The sequence below is a fragment of the Drosophila willistoni genome, assembly GCF_018902025.1.
Source record: "Drosophila willistoni isolate 14030-0811.24 chromosome XL unlocalized genomic scaffold, UCI_dwil_1.1 Seg141, whole genome shotgun sequence".
Classification (NCBI taxonomy): Eukaryota; Metazoa; Arthropoda; class Insecta; order Diptera; family Drosophilidae; genus Drosophila; species Drosophila willistoni.
In genome coordinates, this window is record NW_025814052.1 from 11,706,356 (window position 1) to 11,721,592 (window position 15,237).

The window sequence follows — 15,237 nt, forward strand, 5'->3', positions numbered from 1 at the left end:
CAGATCCTCCGTAAGAAAAATGAGGGAAATTTAATTTACGCCTTAAACTGACTTCTCCTTCACTGGATCATATGCACCCTGTATAATTTTTGAACCTAGAATCGTGGATAATGGTGTACCCAATCCGAATCCGTAGCTTAAAATTTAGATTAATTCCAGTTAAGAAGATTATGTTATTAAGAAGGTCAAAAATATGGGTTTTAGATTATATTTGAAATTAACTTTGATTTCTAGGTCTGAAAACCTTAGTTAATAACGTCAGATAAGTCTTAACTATATAGTAGGCAATGATTTTTGGAAATTTTTCAAAAAGTAATTATTTAGTTTACTTGTAAAGTAGCCGTTGCCTTCTAGTTTCATTTCAGTTCGAAGCTAACAAGGGCATGGTTAGAAATTTCTACCTTCACAATTGATCGAAATTTATAGTCAGATAACACACAGAAATAATATATTTATAATATTTAAAATACATTCTTGAGAATTTCGTAATGCCTGTTAAAAAGAATCCTGAAATCAAATCCGAACAGAGCTCACCGATTGTAACGCGACGCAGTGCCCAACAGGCCAAGATCCAGACCCGAGCCATGGTGAAATCCACATCGACTTCAACATCGGCAGCAGCAGCCACATCAACAGCCGCTGCCGCCGGAGCAACACTATCGAATCGGAGTGGAGAAGCTCGCAAACCGAGTGCAGCACTGCTAGAAGCAAAACGTCGTGCTCGCAATCAGTTGAAAGCCCAAAGCAATATGTCCAACATAGTAATGCATGAGACTGTCACCGATATATTTCAAAATGTAAGTAAAATCAGACAATTTAGAGAGACTAGAAGATGATCCTATATATATGTACATATTCGTTTTAGGCTGTCAATGCCAAAGGCATGCTACGTGGCCCCACAGCCCTGATCTTTGATGAAACGATGAGTCAACATTGTTGCCTCTGGGATAAATTGCATTGGGAGCGACCCGAACGTTTTACACGTGTCTTGGAACGGTCAGTTAGTTGTGGGCCAACAAGAAAATTAAAGGAGTCTAAAAGTCTTTTGCCCCCCTTTCTTTCTCTAGCTGTCAGGAGCTGAAGCTAGTGGATCGTTGCCTTCGCATCAAATCACGTTCGGCCACCAAGGAAGAGATTCTTAAACTTCACACAGCCGAGCATTATGAACAATTGGAGCTAACTTCTGGCATACGCGACGATGAGAATATGGAAGAATTGAGCTCACATTTTGATTCCATCTATATACATCCGGTAAGAATATGCATAGAAGATTGAACTTTTGTTACTCACTCAGAAAACAATTGTGGAAAATAATTAATATTTATATTATGGATGAGATGGATCTTTGATCTGGATGGGGCAAACCTTGAAGCTAGTTGCTAAATTGGCTTGAGATTTGTATACATATATACATATATAAAATTATCTGAATCTGATTAGATTAGACTAAGGTGTGGTAGAGTGTAAACAAATGCACCATGGGCGTAGTTAGAGGGGGAAATATTTATATACCAATTGCTATTCTATATGCTTTTCCTTTTCCTATTCCAGTCCACTTTTGAGCTGTCACTTTTGGCAAGTGGATCCACCATTGAGTTGGTGGATCAATTGATCATGGGCAAAGCGCAGAATGGCATGGCCATTATACGTCCGCCTGGCCATCATGCCATGAAAGCGGAATTCAATGGCTATTGCTTCTTTAATAATGTGGCCTTGGCGGCCAAGCATGCCTTGGATAAGCATAAACTGCAAAGGATTTTAATTATTGACTATGATGTCCATCATGGCCAGGGAACCCAACGATTCTTCTACGATGATCCAAGGTAAGAAAACAAAAAACAAAGGTCTGTCCTTTCTTTGGTACTCATTTCTTTCATATGTTGTTTTTAGGGTGCTCTATTTTTCTATACATCGTTTCGAGTATGGAAGCTTTTGGCCAAATTTGCATGAATCGGATTTCCATGCGATTGGAACTGGTGCTGGGCAGGGATATAACTTCAATGTACCCCTCAATGCAACGGGGATGACAAATGGTGATTATTTGGCCATATTCCAGCAGCTCTTGATGCCAGTTGCCTTGGAATTCCAACCGGAATTGATTTTAGTATCGGCTGGCTATGATGCCGCCTTGGGTTGTCCCGAAGGTGAGATGGAAGTGACACCCGCTTGCTATCCGCATTTGCTCAATCCGTTGCTACGCTTGGCCAGCTGCCGCGTGGCAGTGGTCCTGGAGGGTGGCTATTGCCTGGAATCATTGGCCGAAGGAGCAGCGCTTAGCTTGCGTAGTCTGCTCGGCGATCCGTGTCCCCCGCTGGTGGAGCCCGTACAAATTCCACGGCAAGAGCTAACCGAAGCCCTGCTCAATTGCATTTATGCACATCGTCCGTATTGGCGTTGTCTGCAGCTACAGAAGACATATGACACAAACTCCCAGCTTGTTGGTGATCATCTGACAGAATCGAGCCCTAATGTGGATGAGCATCGAGTGCATCGTGTTTGGATTGGTGGGCCGCCGGCCATGGACAGATATCCGACAAGAGACACTGCCATTCTCCTGCCCCCCGAAGTGCATGCCCGGAATAAGGCACGGCTGAGAATTTTACGCGCCGAGACGAAACTATCGGCACCCACTGTCCGCGTTTGTTATGCCTACGAGGAGGAGATGCTGCAACATTGCAATCTGCATGACGTGGGCCATCCGGAGCAACCGATGCGCATTAAGCACATTCATCAGATGCACAAGGAGTACGAATTGTTAACCAGAATGATGCCTTTAATGCCCAGAGCAGCCACCACAGATGAGGTTTGTCTCGCCCATACGCGATCCCATGTGAATTCGATACGTCGTCTATTGGGACGCAGCCCCGAGGAACTCCAGGAACTTGGAGCTGGCTTCAATTCGGTATATCTGCATCCGCGTACCTTTGATTGTGCCACTTTGGCAGCCGGTTCCGTGCTTCAAGCTGTCGACTGTGTCCTGCGCGGTGAGACGCGCAGCGGCATTTGCAATGTACGTCCGCCTGGACACCATGCCGAACCGGATCAACCGCATGGCTTTTGTATATTCAATAATGTGGCCATTGCCGCTCAATACGCCATACGAGATTTTGGTCTGCAGCGTGTGCTTATTGTCGATTGGGATGTCCATCATGGCAATGGTACCCAGCACATTTTTGAGGCAAATCCGAAGGTCCTGTACATATCAGTGCATCGCTATGAGCATGGCAGCTTCTTCCCCAAGGGACCAGATGGGAATTACGATGTGGTGGGCAAGCAGGCTGGTCGAGGATTCAATGTTAATATACCCTGGAATAAGGTAAGCTTCCAAACGAACGTCTCACTAAATCTGTTTTTCATCTATCCCATCTATTTTGCAGAAGGGAATGGGCGACATGGAGTATGCTTTGGCCTTCCAACAATTGATCATGCCAATTGCGTATGAGTTCAATCCCCAGTTGGTGTTGGTCTCTGCTGGATTCGATGCTGCCATTGGTGATCCATTGGGCGGTTGTAAGGTTACGCCCGAGGGCTATGGCCTGTTCACCCACTGGCTATCGGCGTTGGCTGGCGGCAAGATTATCGTTTGCCTGGAAGGTGGATACAATGTCAATTCCATATCATATGCCATGACAATGTGCACAAAATCTCTATTGGGTGATCCCATGCCCACGCCACAGTTCAATAATGGCTCTGGCGATGCCAGGAAACCACCAACGGTCGCCTTTCAAAGTTGCCTGGAGACACTGCAATCCTGTTTGGAGGTACAACGTCATCACTGGAAGTCCGTGGACTTTGTCAATCGCCGCCTGCCGGCTGGTCAAGGAGTAGTTAGCGAAAATAATAACGAGGATTTTCTTGCTGCTACTTTGCAACAATTAAGTTTATCAAATGACCAAGATGCACAGGGCGCAGCTGGCGGTGCGCAAGGAGATCAGCGGCCAAGCGGCAGCAAACCCAAAGTCAAGGTAAAAACGCTCACCGAATTTATGGCCGAGAATAAGGAGGTATGTGTGATTTGATTGTGTCTAGGGAATATAATTTAGGGCGTTATTTAATCCACAATTTCTTCTCCCCCTTTCCTTTGCTTGGATGAGCAGGCCCTTGAATCCGAGGAGATGTTTGCCGTTTATCCGCGCAAGAATTGTCCACATTTGGATCAAGTATTAAAGGAATTGCCGCCATGTAAGCCGATATCACCTCTCTCTCTCTCTCTCTCTCTCTCTATTTCTTTTTTTTCTCGCTCTCTTTTACGCTTGCATATATGTATGTATGTACATATGTATGTTTTTTTTGCTTTTGCCTTTTCTATGCTTTCTTGAATCATTTGTGTATATTGCTTATGTTCCGCTTGAAGGATTTGCATGCAATATTTTTCCTTCTCTATCATCGCCCAAGAGTCAAGAAGTCGTCTGTGTTATCGTGCATTTTATTGATTACACTAGTCAACAAAGCTAAACCCGTTTCTGAAACAGGAACTCGCTTCATTTCGGAGTTTAGTTCGTCAATTACAGGTGCTTATGCTAGTTTCTCTAAATATTTGAATTGAAATCTCTTGTAAATATCAAATATCTCTTGACTATATCAAGGAAATGTACTATTCTTGACCGTATATATTATGATCATTGCTTCGGGTTCTTCGTGGAAATGTTGATTTGATAATAATCGGAAGATATTTAAAAGTTATTTGCTTTTTTTATGATTTAGTTGCTTTTATGTTTGCCTGGTTTTTAACCTCTGTTTGTTTTGTAGTATAGTGCAATTTGTATGATGTCTTTTATTAATAATTATTTCAATCAATTTTCTAGCAATAAACACAAATGTTGCGTGCGGTGATTGCTCTTCCCTGACGGAGAACTGGATGTGCTTGAGTTGCCAGAAAATCGGTTGTGGTCGTTATATTAACGAGCATATGGAAAAACACTGCCTGAAACATTCACATCCATTGGCATTGAGCTTCAGCGATCTATCTGTTTGGTGTTACAAATGTTCCGACTACATCGATCATCCCAGTCTGTATAACATTTTGAATTTGGTGCATTTGAGTAAATTTCAAGAGCCCATGGCCTGGACCTATAGCTGTGAGAAACGTGAAGATGGCTGTTACTCCAATCAATTGGATAAGGACGAGGATGATGGCCAGAACGGCAGCAATTTTTATATACACTTGGAACGCGATAACTGACATATGCTGTTGCGCGTGCTGGATGCCCTTACGGATTACTTGTGCACGCTCTGGCCACCAATTCGACACCTTTTGCGCTTCCTTAACGAGCATTTGTGGCCTCTGTTGGGTCGGATTTACTTAAAACTTGTGCACTACTTCCTGGCTAACTAGAAACAAACAAAACAACAACAACAACACCAACAACGATCACCGATATTAACATCAAGAACATCCTTTATTATCAGCAGCAGCATTTGCGCGCAGCATTTGACACATATTCATATTATTGTTAAGAAAAAGGAGCTTCACGAGGAAGGAGTTGAATATTTTGATATTCATCTACCGCCCGCTTCTTAGTTTGTATACAGATTAATTAGAAATTGTTAATAAATGTTATTGAAATGATTATTAAAACGAATATATATTATATATAAAAAATGAACTATATAAGTATTTGTATATTATATACCAATCTCGTATGTAAGTAATAAAGTTCAAAGCGTCAAGCCTCTTCTAAGGAATCTATTAAATGCCATGTTTTTATATATTTTCAATAGTATATATGTATATATTTATTTTTTTAAAATTTTATATTAAAAACAAACCCAAAAGGTATTTTTGGTCGGCAATTTAAAATGATCTATTTGATGCTTATAAAAGTCGTCAATATTATTCACAGTCAGCATTCGAAACATGTTGTGTAAACTTAAAAATTGTAAATTTCTTTTTATAAAACAAATTTTGAAACATTTAACATTTTAAATATCAAAGAAGCTAACATCGGCTATGCCGAAGGTTATATACCCATGCAGTCCTTGGTAATAGTAATTTTACATTCAAAATTAGTTTTCTGCAACTCAATTCATCAATATACAAACAAAACAATTTTATTCTCTATTTTACAATTATTTTACAATCACATACATATGTAAATTTCATAGCATGCTCCGATTTTTCTGAAAATGTTTCTTCTAGTTCTTCGTGAGCTATATGATATAGTGGTCCGATCCTGATGGTTTTCATACTTTATTTTTCCCGGGTAATAAAAAAACCCGAAAAAAAATTTCAGCCCGATAGCTCTTAAGACGGCTGAGTAAAACGCATTCGCACAGACGGACGGACAGATGGACATGGCTATATCAACTCAGCTTCTTATGCTGATCAAGAATATATATGTATACTTTATGGGGTCGGAAACGTCTCCTTCTGTGCGTTACAAACATCTGACCAATTTTATAATACCCTCTGCAAGGGTATAAAAACTGAAAAGAAATTGCAATGCCTTTCAAAATTCAAGTATCTTAAAGATACAAACTTCACAATAATTAATTTCAAGTAATTTTCTGTCTCTTTCACATCATTAGAACTTTTCAAAGAAACACACAAGCCATCTCTCTTACACCACAGCTTTTGCACATGCGTATGTGGCACAAAAAAAAACATATCTCTCTCGCTCATTTGACATATTGGCGTACGTCATTTTTGACAGTTGTCAAAACTTCATAGATGTCATAATTTGCTTAGTAATCTAAATGTCAGAGTCCTGTCATCTTTATGAATTTTCATTTTGCCTCACAGAAAGCAACGAGCAGTACAGAGGAAAAGACTGCGAGGAGCAAAATCTTTTGCTCCGTTATTCAGAAGTTTTTCAGTTTTTTTGTGAAGGTTAAAAACGAATTGTGAAAAATGCCTGGACCTAATCCGAAACCATATTTGCTATATAAATGGCAAAAGCAATTGGGAGAATCGTGTTATACACCAAAAAATGGTTACATGCATTGTAGTTTGTGCTGCACTTTGGTAAGTTTCAATGATTTTCACTAAGAAAAATGGATTGGAAATATTTTTTTTTTCACTTGTGTGTTGTGTAGGTTACAGCAAATCGACGTTCGCAATTGGTTAATCATTTGCGTTCCAGGCGCCATCAGAATGCCTTAGCTGAGTCGATTAGCTTCGATTTGCCCTTGTCTTTGATCGAACCTGAAGGAGGTTCGCCCCAGCAGTCCCCGCTGCTACCGATGACTCCCTTGTGTGCCTTGAACGAGGATAGCTTCGGTGACTCGATTAGTGTTGGTGAATTTGAGTATGATCATTTTCTTGGGCCGAACGATCAATTCAATAAGGAATTGGGTGAAGCCTTGCGAGGAGCTGACATACCATTCACCGTGCTGGACAATGAAAATTTTACAAATTTTCTAGCCAAGTACACCAATTACATGATACCAAATCAAACTTTTATGCAAGCAAAATATAAAACATAAACAATAATCTATGAATTAATGAATTATTTACTCGAGAAGAGAAGCAAAAATCGAAAATTGAGAATATAGTTTCCTGTACGGTGTAAGTGTAGACAGGGAGTTTGAAGAAATATGGCACAGACTGATGTGTTTAAAAGGATTAACTATATTATTATATATATATATATTTTTTATTACATAAGTCAAGGCTAGTATGGAGTTGGGTAAACAAGAAGAAAACTAGGTCCTATATCTACTTTTTGGACTTAAATTTCCTTTTTGCTGGTGGTCGAAGTTTGCTGCCGGCGATTTCATCATCGCTTTCGGATAAATCTTCACTCTCCTCGTCATCTTCACTGTCCTCCGCTTCAGAGTTACTTTCTTCTTCAGAAGATGTGTCGGGTTTCTTAGCTTTAGCTTTTTTTGGTTGTTGTTTGGGTTTCTTTGCCTTTTGCTTTTTCTTTGTTTCACTCTCATTTTCTTGCAGATCCTGTTCGTATTCAATTGTCACAAATCCTCGTGCCTTTGCTGAAGATTCAGGATTTTCCGCAGATTTGTTTTGCTTATTGTTGGCCGCCTTGTTGTTGGTTGCGCCTTTTACTGGAGTCGGAGCAACATCTTCTTTGGTCTTATTTCCAAACTGTGCAAGATCCAAAAGCCCTAAGCAAGTGGGACGACAATCCAAGTTTGAGGTGGCCAAAATATTCAGTTCTTGCTTCTCTAAGTCGCAGCTCCATAATTTAAGCTCTCCAGCACTAAAATGTAAAGTAAATAGCTATTTAATGGGACATTTAAAGGATTCATTTACTCACCTGGAGACTGTTGCCAAGGTGTCGCTCAGGTATGCCATGGCTTTAACTCTAGCTGCATGGGCTGGTATTAATTTGGGCTATGATTAAGAAAGCATTAGGTTTAGTGCATGTTTTTGTCATTGATTAGCAGACTCACCTCATCTTTTGTTTGAAGTGTCACCCATGCCACTTGACCATTCTCCAGGCCAGTCACAAGCTCCGTTTCACTTAGCCAGCTGACACAAATCGGTTTTGATGGCATCTTTACACTTCTGACCACATTTGCCGTCTTAATGTCCCAAACTTCCAGCGCCAAAGGACCACTCAATGTAAAATGATTGCCATCTGTTGACCATGACAAGCATTCCGGATAGCTGCCTAGCTGGGATCGCTTGCTCTTCAAATTTGTCTTATAGGCAACACGTCCTTTTACCAAATTCCATGTATGCAAGACCTGATCACCTCCCAATGATAATGCCAATTTGCTGCTGGGATGGCAACTGATGTGGGTTACCGGCGAGCCGGAGTGTGCCTTCCGCCAGTCTCCCTCTGTGGACCAGCTGCCGACGCGTGTGGCAATCATATGGCCATCTGTGCTCCCAGATAGCAGATGAGTTAAGTCTGGCGAGAATACCAAGGCATTTATTGTGCCCGTGTGACTGAGTAGAATCTGTGATTGCTTGCGACTGCGCATGTCATAAATAAAGATGCGATCATCGCTGCCACCAGTAGCTATCCAAGGACCCTGAACGGCCAAACATTTTATGGAGCCGGCATGTGATTTATCTGCAAATGTTTGTTTCAGCTGGATTTTGTCTGCCTCCTGCTGCTTAAATTGATAGCCCAGGAGGAACTCCTCGTAGGTGCCAACTATTATCTCTATGTTAGGAAGCATCGTTACTATTTTGAATTGTTTATATCAAAATTTGAGGAACGGCGCTTAACACGTGCCAGCACCAGAGTTGTCGCCTACCAATAAACTGAGTCCATCAAACAAGGAACTAGTTCGCCATTTTAATCTTTGATTCTTGACAAAAATTAAGTAAATTAAATTCCCAATTATCCAATTAGTCGTTAAGCTTATTAATAAAAAATAAGTTTAATAAATATTAATGTCAATTAAATTTAAGTGAGAAAATAACTGACTTACAGAATTTAACATTTTGCATCACTGTTTCCTCAGCAAATTTTCCAACACCGGTGAAAGTTTTGTGTAGTGTGAAAAAGAAAATATTTAGCGCCCCCACAAAATAAATAAAGAATTTTACTACTATTATTAATTTGCATAACACAAATAAATATCACAGTTTGGGTAAAGGCCACGTATACCCTAACGGTTTACAGAGACTTTCCGCCTCAGTCAGATACGTTGGACCAGGAGGACAGAAGAGAGGGAGCCAACTAAAGCCGGCGTCTTAACTCTATAGAAGAGAAGGACGCGGGGGGGGCAAGACAAATGTCGAAAAGTTCTGGGTAAGTTGTTGCGGCATGACTTATGTATGCCTTATTTGTTTGTATGACATTAATTTCCAGACGAGATCGTGATCGAGAGCGTGGCGACAGGGATCGAGATAGGGACAGGGACAGAGAGCGCGAAAGAGTGCGGGAACGGGAAAGGGAGCGGAACAGTCGCAGTCGGGACTATGATTTAGGTAAATCCTCATTCCGCAATGGTTCTGGCGGCGGCGGCGGTGGCAGCAGCAGCAGACGGGACGAACGCAAGCGTGGCAAGGAGAAGGATTCGAGTCGTCCGCGTGAGGAGAAGAGACGTAAAGGTTCCCGTTCCAGGGATTATGACAAGGACAAGTAATTTATCGATATATTATTAACTCCAAATGAGATCTACATCATGTTATTTTATTCCGCTTTTAGGCGTTTGGACAAAGAACGGGACCGAGAGCGTGATAGACAACGGGACAGAGAAAAGGAGAGGGAACGGGAAAAGGATCGTGAAAGGGAGCGAGATCGAGAGAGAGATAGGGAACCGCGACAACGAGATCGAGAGATTACATCCTCTGCTCCGGCTTCGTATGTCATACCCGTCCCATCATCTACATCCTCATCCAATGAAGAAGAGGCCGAGGAAGAGATCGATAAGGAGGAGCAGCAACGTCGCCTGGAGCAGGAAATGATCAAGCGGCGCGAACGCATCGAACGCTGGCGTGCGGAACGCAAGAAAGACACGGGCCAACAGGCACAGGCTGCAGCTCCCCCGGTCCAGGTAGCCAAAACAGCCAAAAAATGGAGCCTTGAAGATGAGGAATCTGAGGAAGATGACAGTAATCCGGCTTCTGTGCAGGATGGCAACAAAAAGGACGATGGAGCCGATGTTGGGCCCGAACCGGATTCGCCTCCTTCCAAATTCCATAGCATAAAGAAGCGTTTTGATGACGATGTGGTCGAATCCAAGTTCTCCCCCATGAAACGTCCTACCTTTGGTAAGGTGAAATTGGGCATGGCCATGAGTCAATTAGCAGCTGCTGGTAGCAAATTCACCACCGAACCGGTTAATCCAGTTGAGATTGTGATCAAAAAGGAGCCCCTAGAAGAGAAGCCGAAGATTGAACAGCCGAAAGAGATTGCTCCTCCCGCTGCTGCAGTTGCTCCTGTCGCTGCTGTTCCCCCCGCTGCTGCTCCTCTCGCTGCTCCTATTAAAATGGAAATCGAAGAAGAAAAAAAGAAACCTGAAGCGGAACCCCTAATCGAACCAGAACCAGAGCCTCAACCCGAACCAGAAGATGACATCGATCCATTGGATGCTTATATGCAGGAGGTCAACAACGAGATGCGCCGTGTAAATAATTTCGTTCAACCAGCCTCCTCCACCACTGGGGGTCAGGGTGTGATGATTCTCACAGGTGTGGCCAAAAAGAAGACGCAACAGGCCAAGGCCAAGGGGGAATTGATCGAACAGAATATGGACTCATTGGAATACTCCAGTGAGGATGAGCTGGAGGACATACGTGACACGGCCGTCAATTTGGCCATGAAGCATCGCAAGGAGTTGGCCAAAATTGATCACTCGTCGGTGAGTTATGCCCCATTCCGTAAGAATTTCTATGTCGAAGTACCCGAACTGAGCCGCATGAACTCCAGCGAAGTGGACAAATATCGCAGCGATTTGGAGGGTATACAGGTTAAGGGCAAAGGTTGCCCCAAGCCGATTAAGGTAAGATTTGCATATCATTATTTCTGTTTGGAGAGAGAGAGATTCGTTTCAATTTGCCGTTTGAAATTTCCATAGACTTGGGCTCAATGTGGCGTTAGCAAGAAGGAAATGGACGTGCTCCGTAAATTGGGTTTCGAGAAACCGACACCGATCCAATGTCAGGCCATACCGGCCATTATGTCTGGCCGGGATCTGATAGGTATTGCTAAAACTGGCAGTGGCAAGACGTTGGCATTCATTTTACCAATGTTTAGGCACATCCTGGATCAGCCGCAACTGGAGGATGGCGATGGTGCCATAGCCATCATTATGGCACCCACCCGTGAGCTTTGCATGCAGATTGGCAAGGATATACGACGGTTTAGTAAATCCCTGGGCCTTTGTCCGGTCTGTGTTTATGGCGGGACTGGCATCTCGGAGCAGATAGCCGAACTGAAACGCGGAGCTGAGATAATTGTGTGCACACCGGGGCGGATGATCGATATGCTGGCAGCCAATTCGGGCAGAGTTACCAATCTCCGGCGGGTGACTTACATTGTTCTGGACGAGGCGGATCGCATGTTCGATATGGGTTTCGAGCCACAGGTAATGCGTATCATTGATAATGTGCGTCCCGATCGTCAGACGGTCATGTTTAGTGCCACCTTTCCCCGGCAAATGGAGGCTCTGGCTCGTCGGATACTCAAGAAACCCATAGAGGTAATTGTCGGCGGCAGGTCGGTGGTCTGCAAGGATGTCGAACAGCATGCGGTCATTCTCAACGATGATGCGAAGTTCTTTAAATTGCTGGAACTTTTGGGCATCTATCAGGAGGCGGGCAGCATAATAGTCTTTGTCGATAAACAGGAGAATGCCGATATCCTGCTGCGAGATCTCATGAAGGCTTCGTATCCATGCATGAGTCTGCATGGTGGCATCGATCAGTTCGATAGGGACTCCACCATTATTGACTTTAAATCGGGCAAGGTGAGATTATTAATAGCCACCTCGGTGGCAGCGCGTGGTCTTGATGTTAAGGATCTCATTTTGGTAGTCAATTATGATGTGCCCAATCACTATGAAGACTATGTGCACAGGTGAGAGCACTCAATATCCTTCTTACTTTTCTGTCACTCCCCTCTGACCCTTGTCGTTTCTCTTTTCTTCATCCTAGATGCGGACGCACAGGAAGAGCTGGCAAAAAAGGCAGCGCCTATACGTTCATCACCCCAGAACAGTCTCGGTATGCCGGGGACATTGTACGGGCATTGGATCTGTCGGGAACTCCAGTGCCTGCCGAGTTGACCACGCTCTGGAACGACTATAAATCTGCCCAAGAGGCGGAGGGTAAGACAGTTCACACGGGCGGCGGTTTCAGTGGCAAAGGATTCAAGTTCGATGAGCAGGAATTCAATGCCGTCAAGGAGAGCAAGAAACTGCAAAAGGCCGCTCTGGGACTTGCCGATTCCGATGATGAGGAGGATATCGAGCAGGATATTGATCAGCAAATCGAACAGATATTTGCAGCCAAGCGTACAGTAAAGGACACATCGGCAGCAGCAGCAGCTGCAGCCGTTGTTGCCGGAGCGGCGAATGCCACTGCAGTTGGTGGTCCTGCAACACCGGCCCAGATCATGGTTCCCACCCTGCCTCCCCTGATGGGTGTGCAAGCGCCGGGTCAGCAGGCAGGCGTGGCCGGTCTGCCCCTGGGCCTTGGTTCCGACAAACTGGAGCTGGCTAAACGTTTGGCCTCCAAGATAAATAGTAGCAAGAATTTGGATACCAATAAATTGGCAACCAGCCAAATGACCCAAGCCGCCGAGGCTTTCATGAAGGGCCATCAACATGGCCCCGTTCCAACACAATCCCAGCCCATACTCACGGCTCGCACGGTGGCCGAGCAGATGGCCGCCAAATTGAATAACAAACTTAACTATCAGCCCAAGGAGGATGAGGACGGCAATGGTGCCATCGGTGGGCTAAGTGGCCTGGGCAGTGGTGGCGGACAAATGGGCGGGGCGAATAGTGGCAGCGGATCGGCTACCGCCAATTCGTTTACCAAGTACGAAGAAGAACTCGAGATCAATGACTTTCCACAACAGGCACGCTGGAAGGTCACCTCCAAGGAGGCATTGGCCCAAATATCCGAGTACTCGGAGGCTGGCCTCACAGTGCGTGGCACCTACGTGCCGCAAGGCAAGAATCCGCCCGATGGCGAGCGGAAACTTTATCTGGCTATCGAAAGTTGCAGCGAGCTGGCCGTACAGAAGGCCAAGCGAGAAATAACCCGTCTGATCAAAGAGGAACTGCTCAAGCTCAGTTCGGCCCATCATGTCAATAAGGGACGTTATAAGGTCGTCTAGACTAATCTAAATAGAGAACAACATAATAAAAAGAACATCAGCCAATACAATAATTTAATATATTAGGTATATAAGTTATATCCGAACTCTATATAAATTGTTGCGTAAAACTATTTTCGGATTTTTACTTCTCCCAAGGATTCATTCTATGAACCCGCATGACGATTATTATCACACAGATTACTCCAATCGGGAACATGTTCATTCTTCAGGTACGCCTCTTTGGCCAGCGAACGCATCTGGATGAGATCGGTGGCCCCGCAAAGGGAACCACCCAGCCACAGTGAGTAATTTTGTTTGCATATTGAGGGAAAGAATTTGAATTCCAAAGCGCCATGGAAGCGGTCTTTGTAGATCTCATCGTGTTGCAAGAGATGTTGCAACTCCTGTTTGAGACGTGCCACTAGACCCATGACCATCGATCCACCGCCAATTAGAAAAATGCCCTCGACCAGGGCACGTCTAACATCCATGGTGCAATCCAAAATGGAACGTAATATCAAATGGGGCAAACTGTCCCGCTCTCTGGTCTCCTCAAACATTAGCTCGTAGACTGTTTCACGTAGTAGACCTGGAATCTGGATGACCTTATTGCTATCACATATGGCATAGTCGACACTGGGCGGAGGAGTCGGTTGCTCTCCATCCGTGTTCAGACGGGCTTGAGCTCGCTCGAAGGTGGTGACAAAACAGGTGCGTATTTTGATATCCTCCAGCACGATCTCCGTCAGCAGCGCCACGTCGTCGCCCTCGATAATGCCCTCCCTTAGAAGTTGACGCTTAATCTCCTCGTGAATCGCCCGTCCGCCGTAGCTTTGATCCTTGAAGGCAGTCATAATTTGTACGCCACTAAAAATGGGCATAATGCTGGTCTCATTGTAGCCAATATCCACCACCACAGCTGTGGGTGCGGCCAGCGTGGAGAGAGCCATCAGATGGCTGGGCACAAAGAGCACGGATGAGACATCGAAATGGACAAACAACACCCGTGCCAAGGTCTCCCGGATCACTGTCTGTCCGAATACATTCTCTAATATCACAAATTTACGCTCCTTTGGGCTGACCAGCAAATGCTTGAAGAAGATCATCTGCAAGAAGTCCACCATCTGATCATGAAGCTCCTCGTTGCGTTCGTAATCAAAGAGTCGCTTCGACTGCCCGGTTGTGGTTAGCACCAATTTGGTAGGTATAATCTTTCGCGGACATGTTTCAGCGGCAAAGCCCAGTCTGCAAGAGACAAGTGTTAGCCCCATGATGATATCACCTTCATTTGTGGTCACTTACTTGGTATAGGCATGGCCTATGTCCAGTACAATCGGTGGCTTTTCCTGCATTACAGTCTCATAGAGAGGCATCTTTGCAAGGAAATTTTAAGAAATTAACTACAATTAATATCCAATTTCTCTACAATATTTAAGAAAAAACAATTCTTTTGGTTTTCGCTCTTTCTCTTCGGTTTTCGCAAATAACAAATTTTAATTCCAAGTGTGTGGATTTTTCCAAAAAGCTTAGTTTGGTCACACTGACGTGT

At 44.0% G+C, this 15,237-nt stretch overlaps 5 protein-coding genes across 7 annotated transcripts; 3 read left to right on the forward strand and 2 right to left on the reverse strand.

The window, feature by feature from the left end:
• The first annotated feature begins 358 nt into the window (after positions 1–358).
• On the forward strand, positions 359–5,582 carry LOC6641442 (histone deacetylase 6). 3 transcript variants are annotated; one of them, XM_002064129.4, is made up of 8 exons: positions 361–797; positions 866–996; positions 1,068–1,251; positions 1,552–1,823; positions 1,891–3,316; positions 3,378–4,004; positions 4,098–4,182; positions 4,806–5,582. In XM_002064129.4, exons 1-8 carry the CDS (start codon positions 489–491, stop codon positions 5,180–5,182), a joined length of 3,411 nt encoding a protein of 1,136 aa, XP_002064165.3. In that variant the 5' UTR covers positions 361–488; the 3' UTR covers positions 5,183–5,582. The 3 variants fall into 3 exon arrangements, with proteins under 3 accessions (XP_023030911.1, XP_023030912.1, XP_002064165.3); XM_023175143.2 differs by lacking the exon at positions 4,098–4,182 and having other exon boundaries at positions 359–797; positions 4,806–4,867; XM_023175144.2 differs by lacking the exon at positions 4,098–4,182 and having other exon boundaries at positions 359–797; positions 3,378–3,965; positions 4,806–4,864.
• A 1,133-nt stretch (positions 5,583–6,715) lies between these two features.
• Positions 6,716–7,432, forward strand: LOC111518488. The gene is made up of 2 exons (XM_023175343.2): positions 6,716–6,964; positions 7,036–7,432. The coding sequence occupies exons 1-2, from the start codon at positions 6,851–6,853 to the stop codon at positions 7,423–7,425; spliced, it is 504 nt and encodes a 167-aa protein (XP_023031111.1). The 5' UTR covers positions 6,716–6,850; the 3' UTR covers positions 7,426–7,432.
• A 2-nt stretch (positions 7,433–7,434) lies between these two features.
• LOC6641443 (p21-activated protein kinase-interacting protein 1-like) lies at positions 7,435–9,178 on the reverse strand. Its single transcript, XM_023175254.2, has 3 exons — positions 8,353–9,178; positions 8,217–8,293; positions 7,435–8,159 (listed from the first exon to the last, which is right to left on the reverse strand). The coding sequence occupies exons 1-3, from the start codon at positions 9,088–9,090 to the stop codon at positions 7,658–7,660; spliced, it is 1,317 nt and encodes a 438-aa protein (XP_023031022.1). The 5' UTR covers positions 9,091–9,178; the 3' UTR covers positions 7,435–7,657.
• Positions 9,179–9,412: 234 nt separating this feature from the next.
• On the forward strand, positions 9,413–13,819 carry LOC6641444 (probable ATP-dependent RNA helicase DDX46). The gene is made up of 5 exons (XM_023175158.2): positions 9,413–9,668; positions 9,729–10,001; positions 10,068–11,364; positions 11,440–12,440; positions 12,518–13,819. The coding sequence occupies exons 1-5, from the start codon at positions 9,652–9,654 to the stop codon at positions 13,704–13,706; spliced, it is 3,777 nt and encodes a 1,258-aa protein (XP_023030926.1). The 5' UTR covers positions 9,413–9,651; the 3' UTR covers positions 13,707–13,819.
• LOC6641445 (actin-related protein 10) lies at positions 13,752–15,183 on the reverse strand. Its single transcript, XM_002064132.4, has 2 exons — positions 14,991–15,183; positions 13,752–14,933 (listed from the first exon to the last, which is right to left on the reverse strand). Exons 1-2 carry the CDS (start codon positions 15,059–15,061, stop codon positions 13,853–13,855), a joined length of 1,152 nt encoding a protein of 383 aa, XP_002064168.1. The 5' UTR covers positions 15,062–15,183; the 3' UTR covers positions 13,752–13,852.
• Between the last annotated feature and the right edge of the window lie 54 nt (positions 15,184–15,237).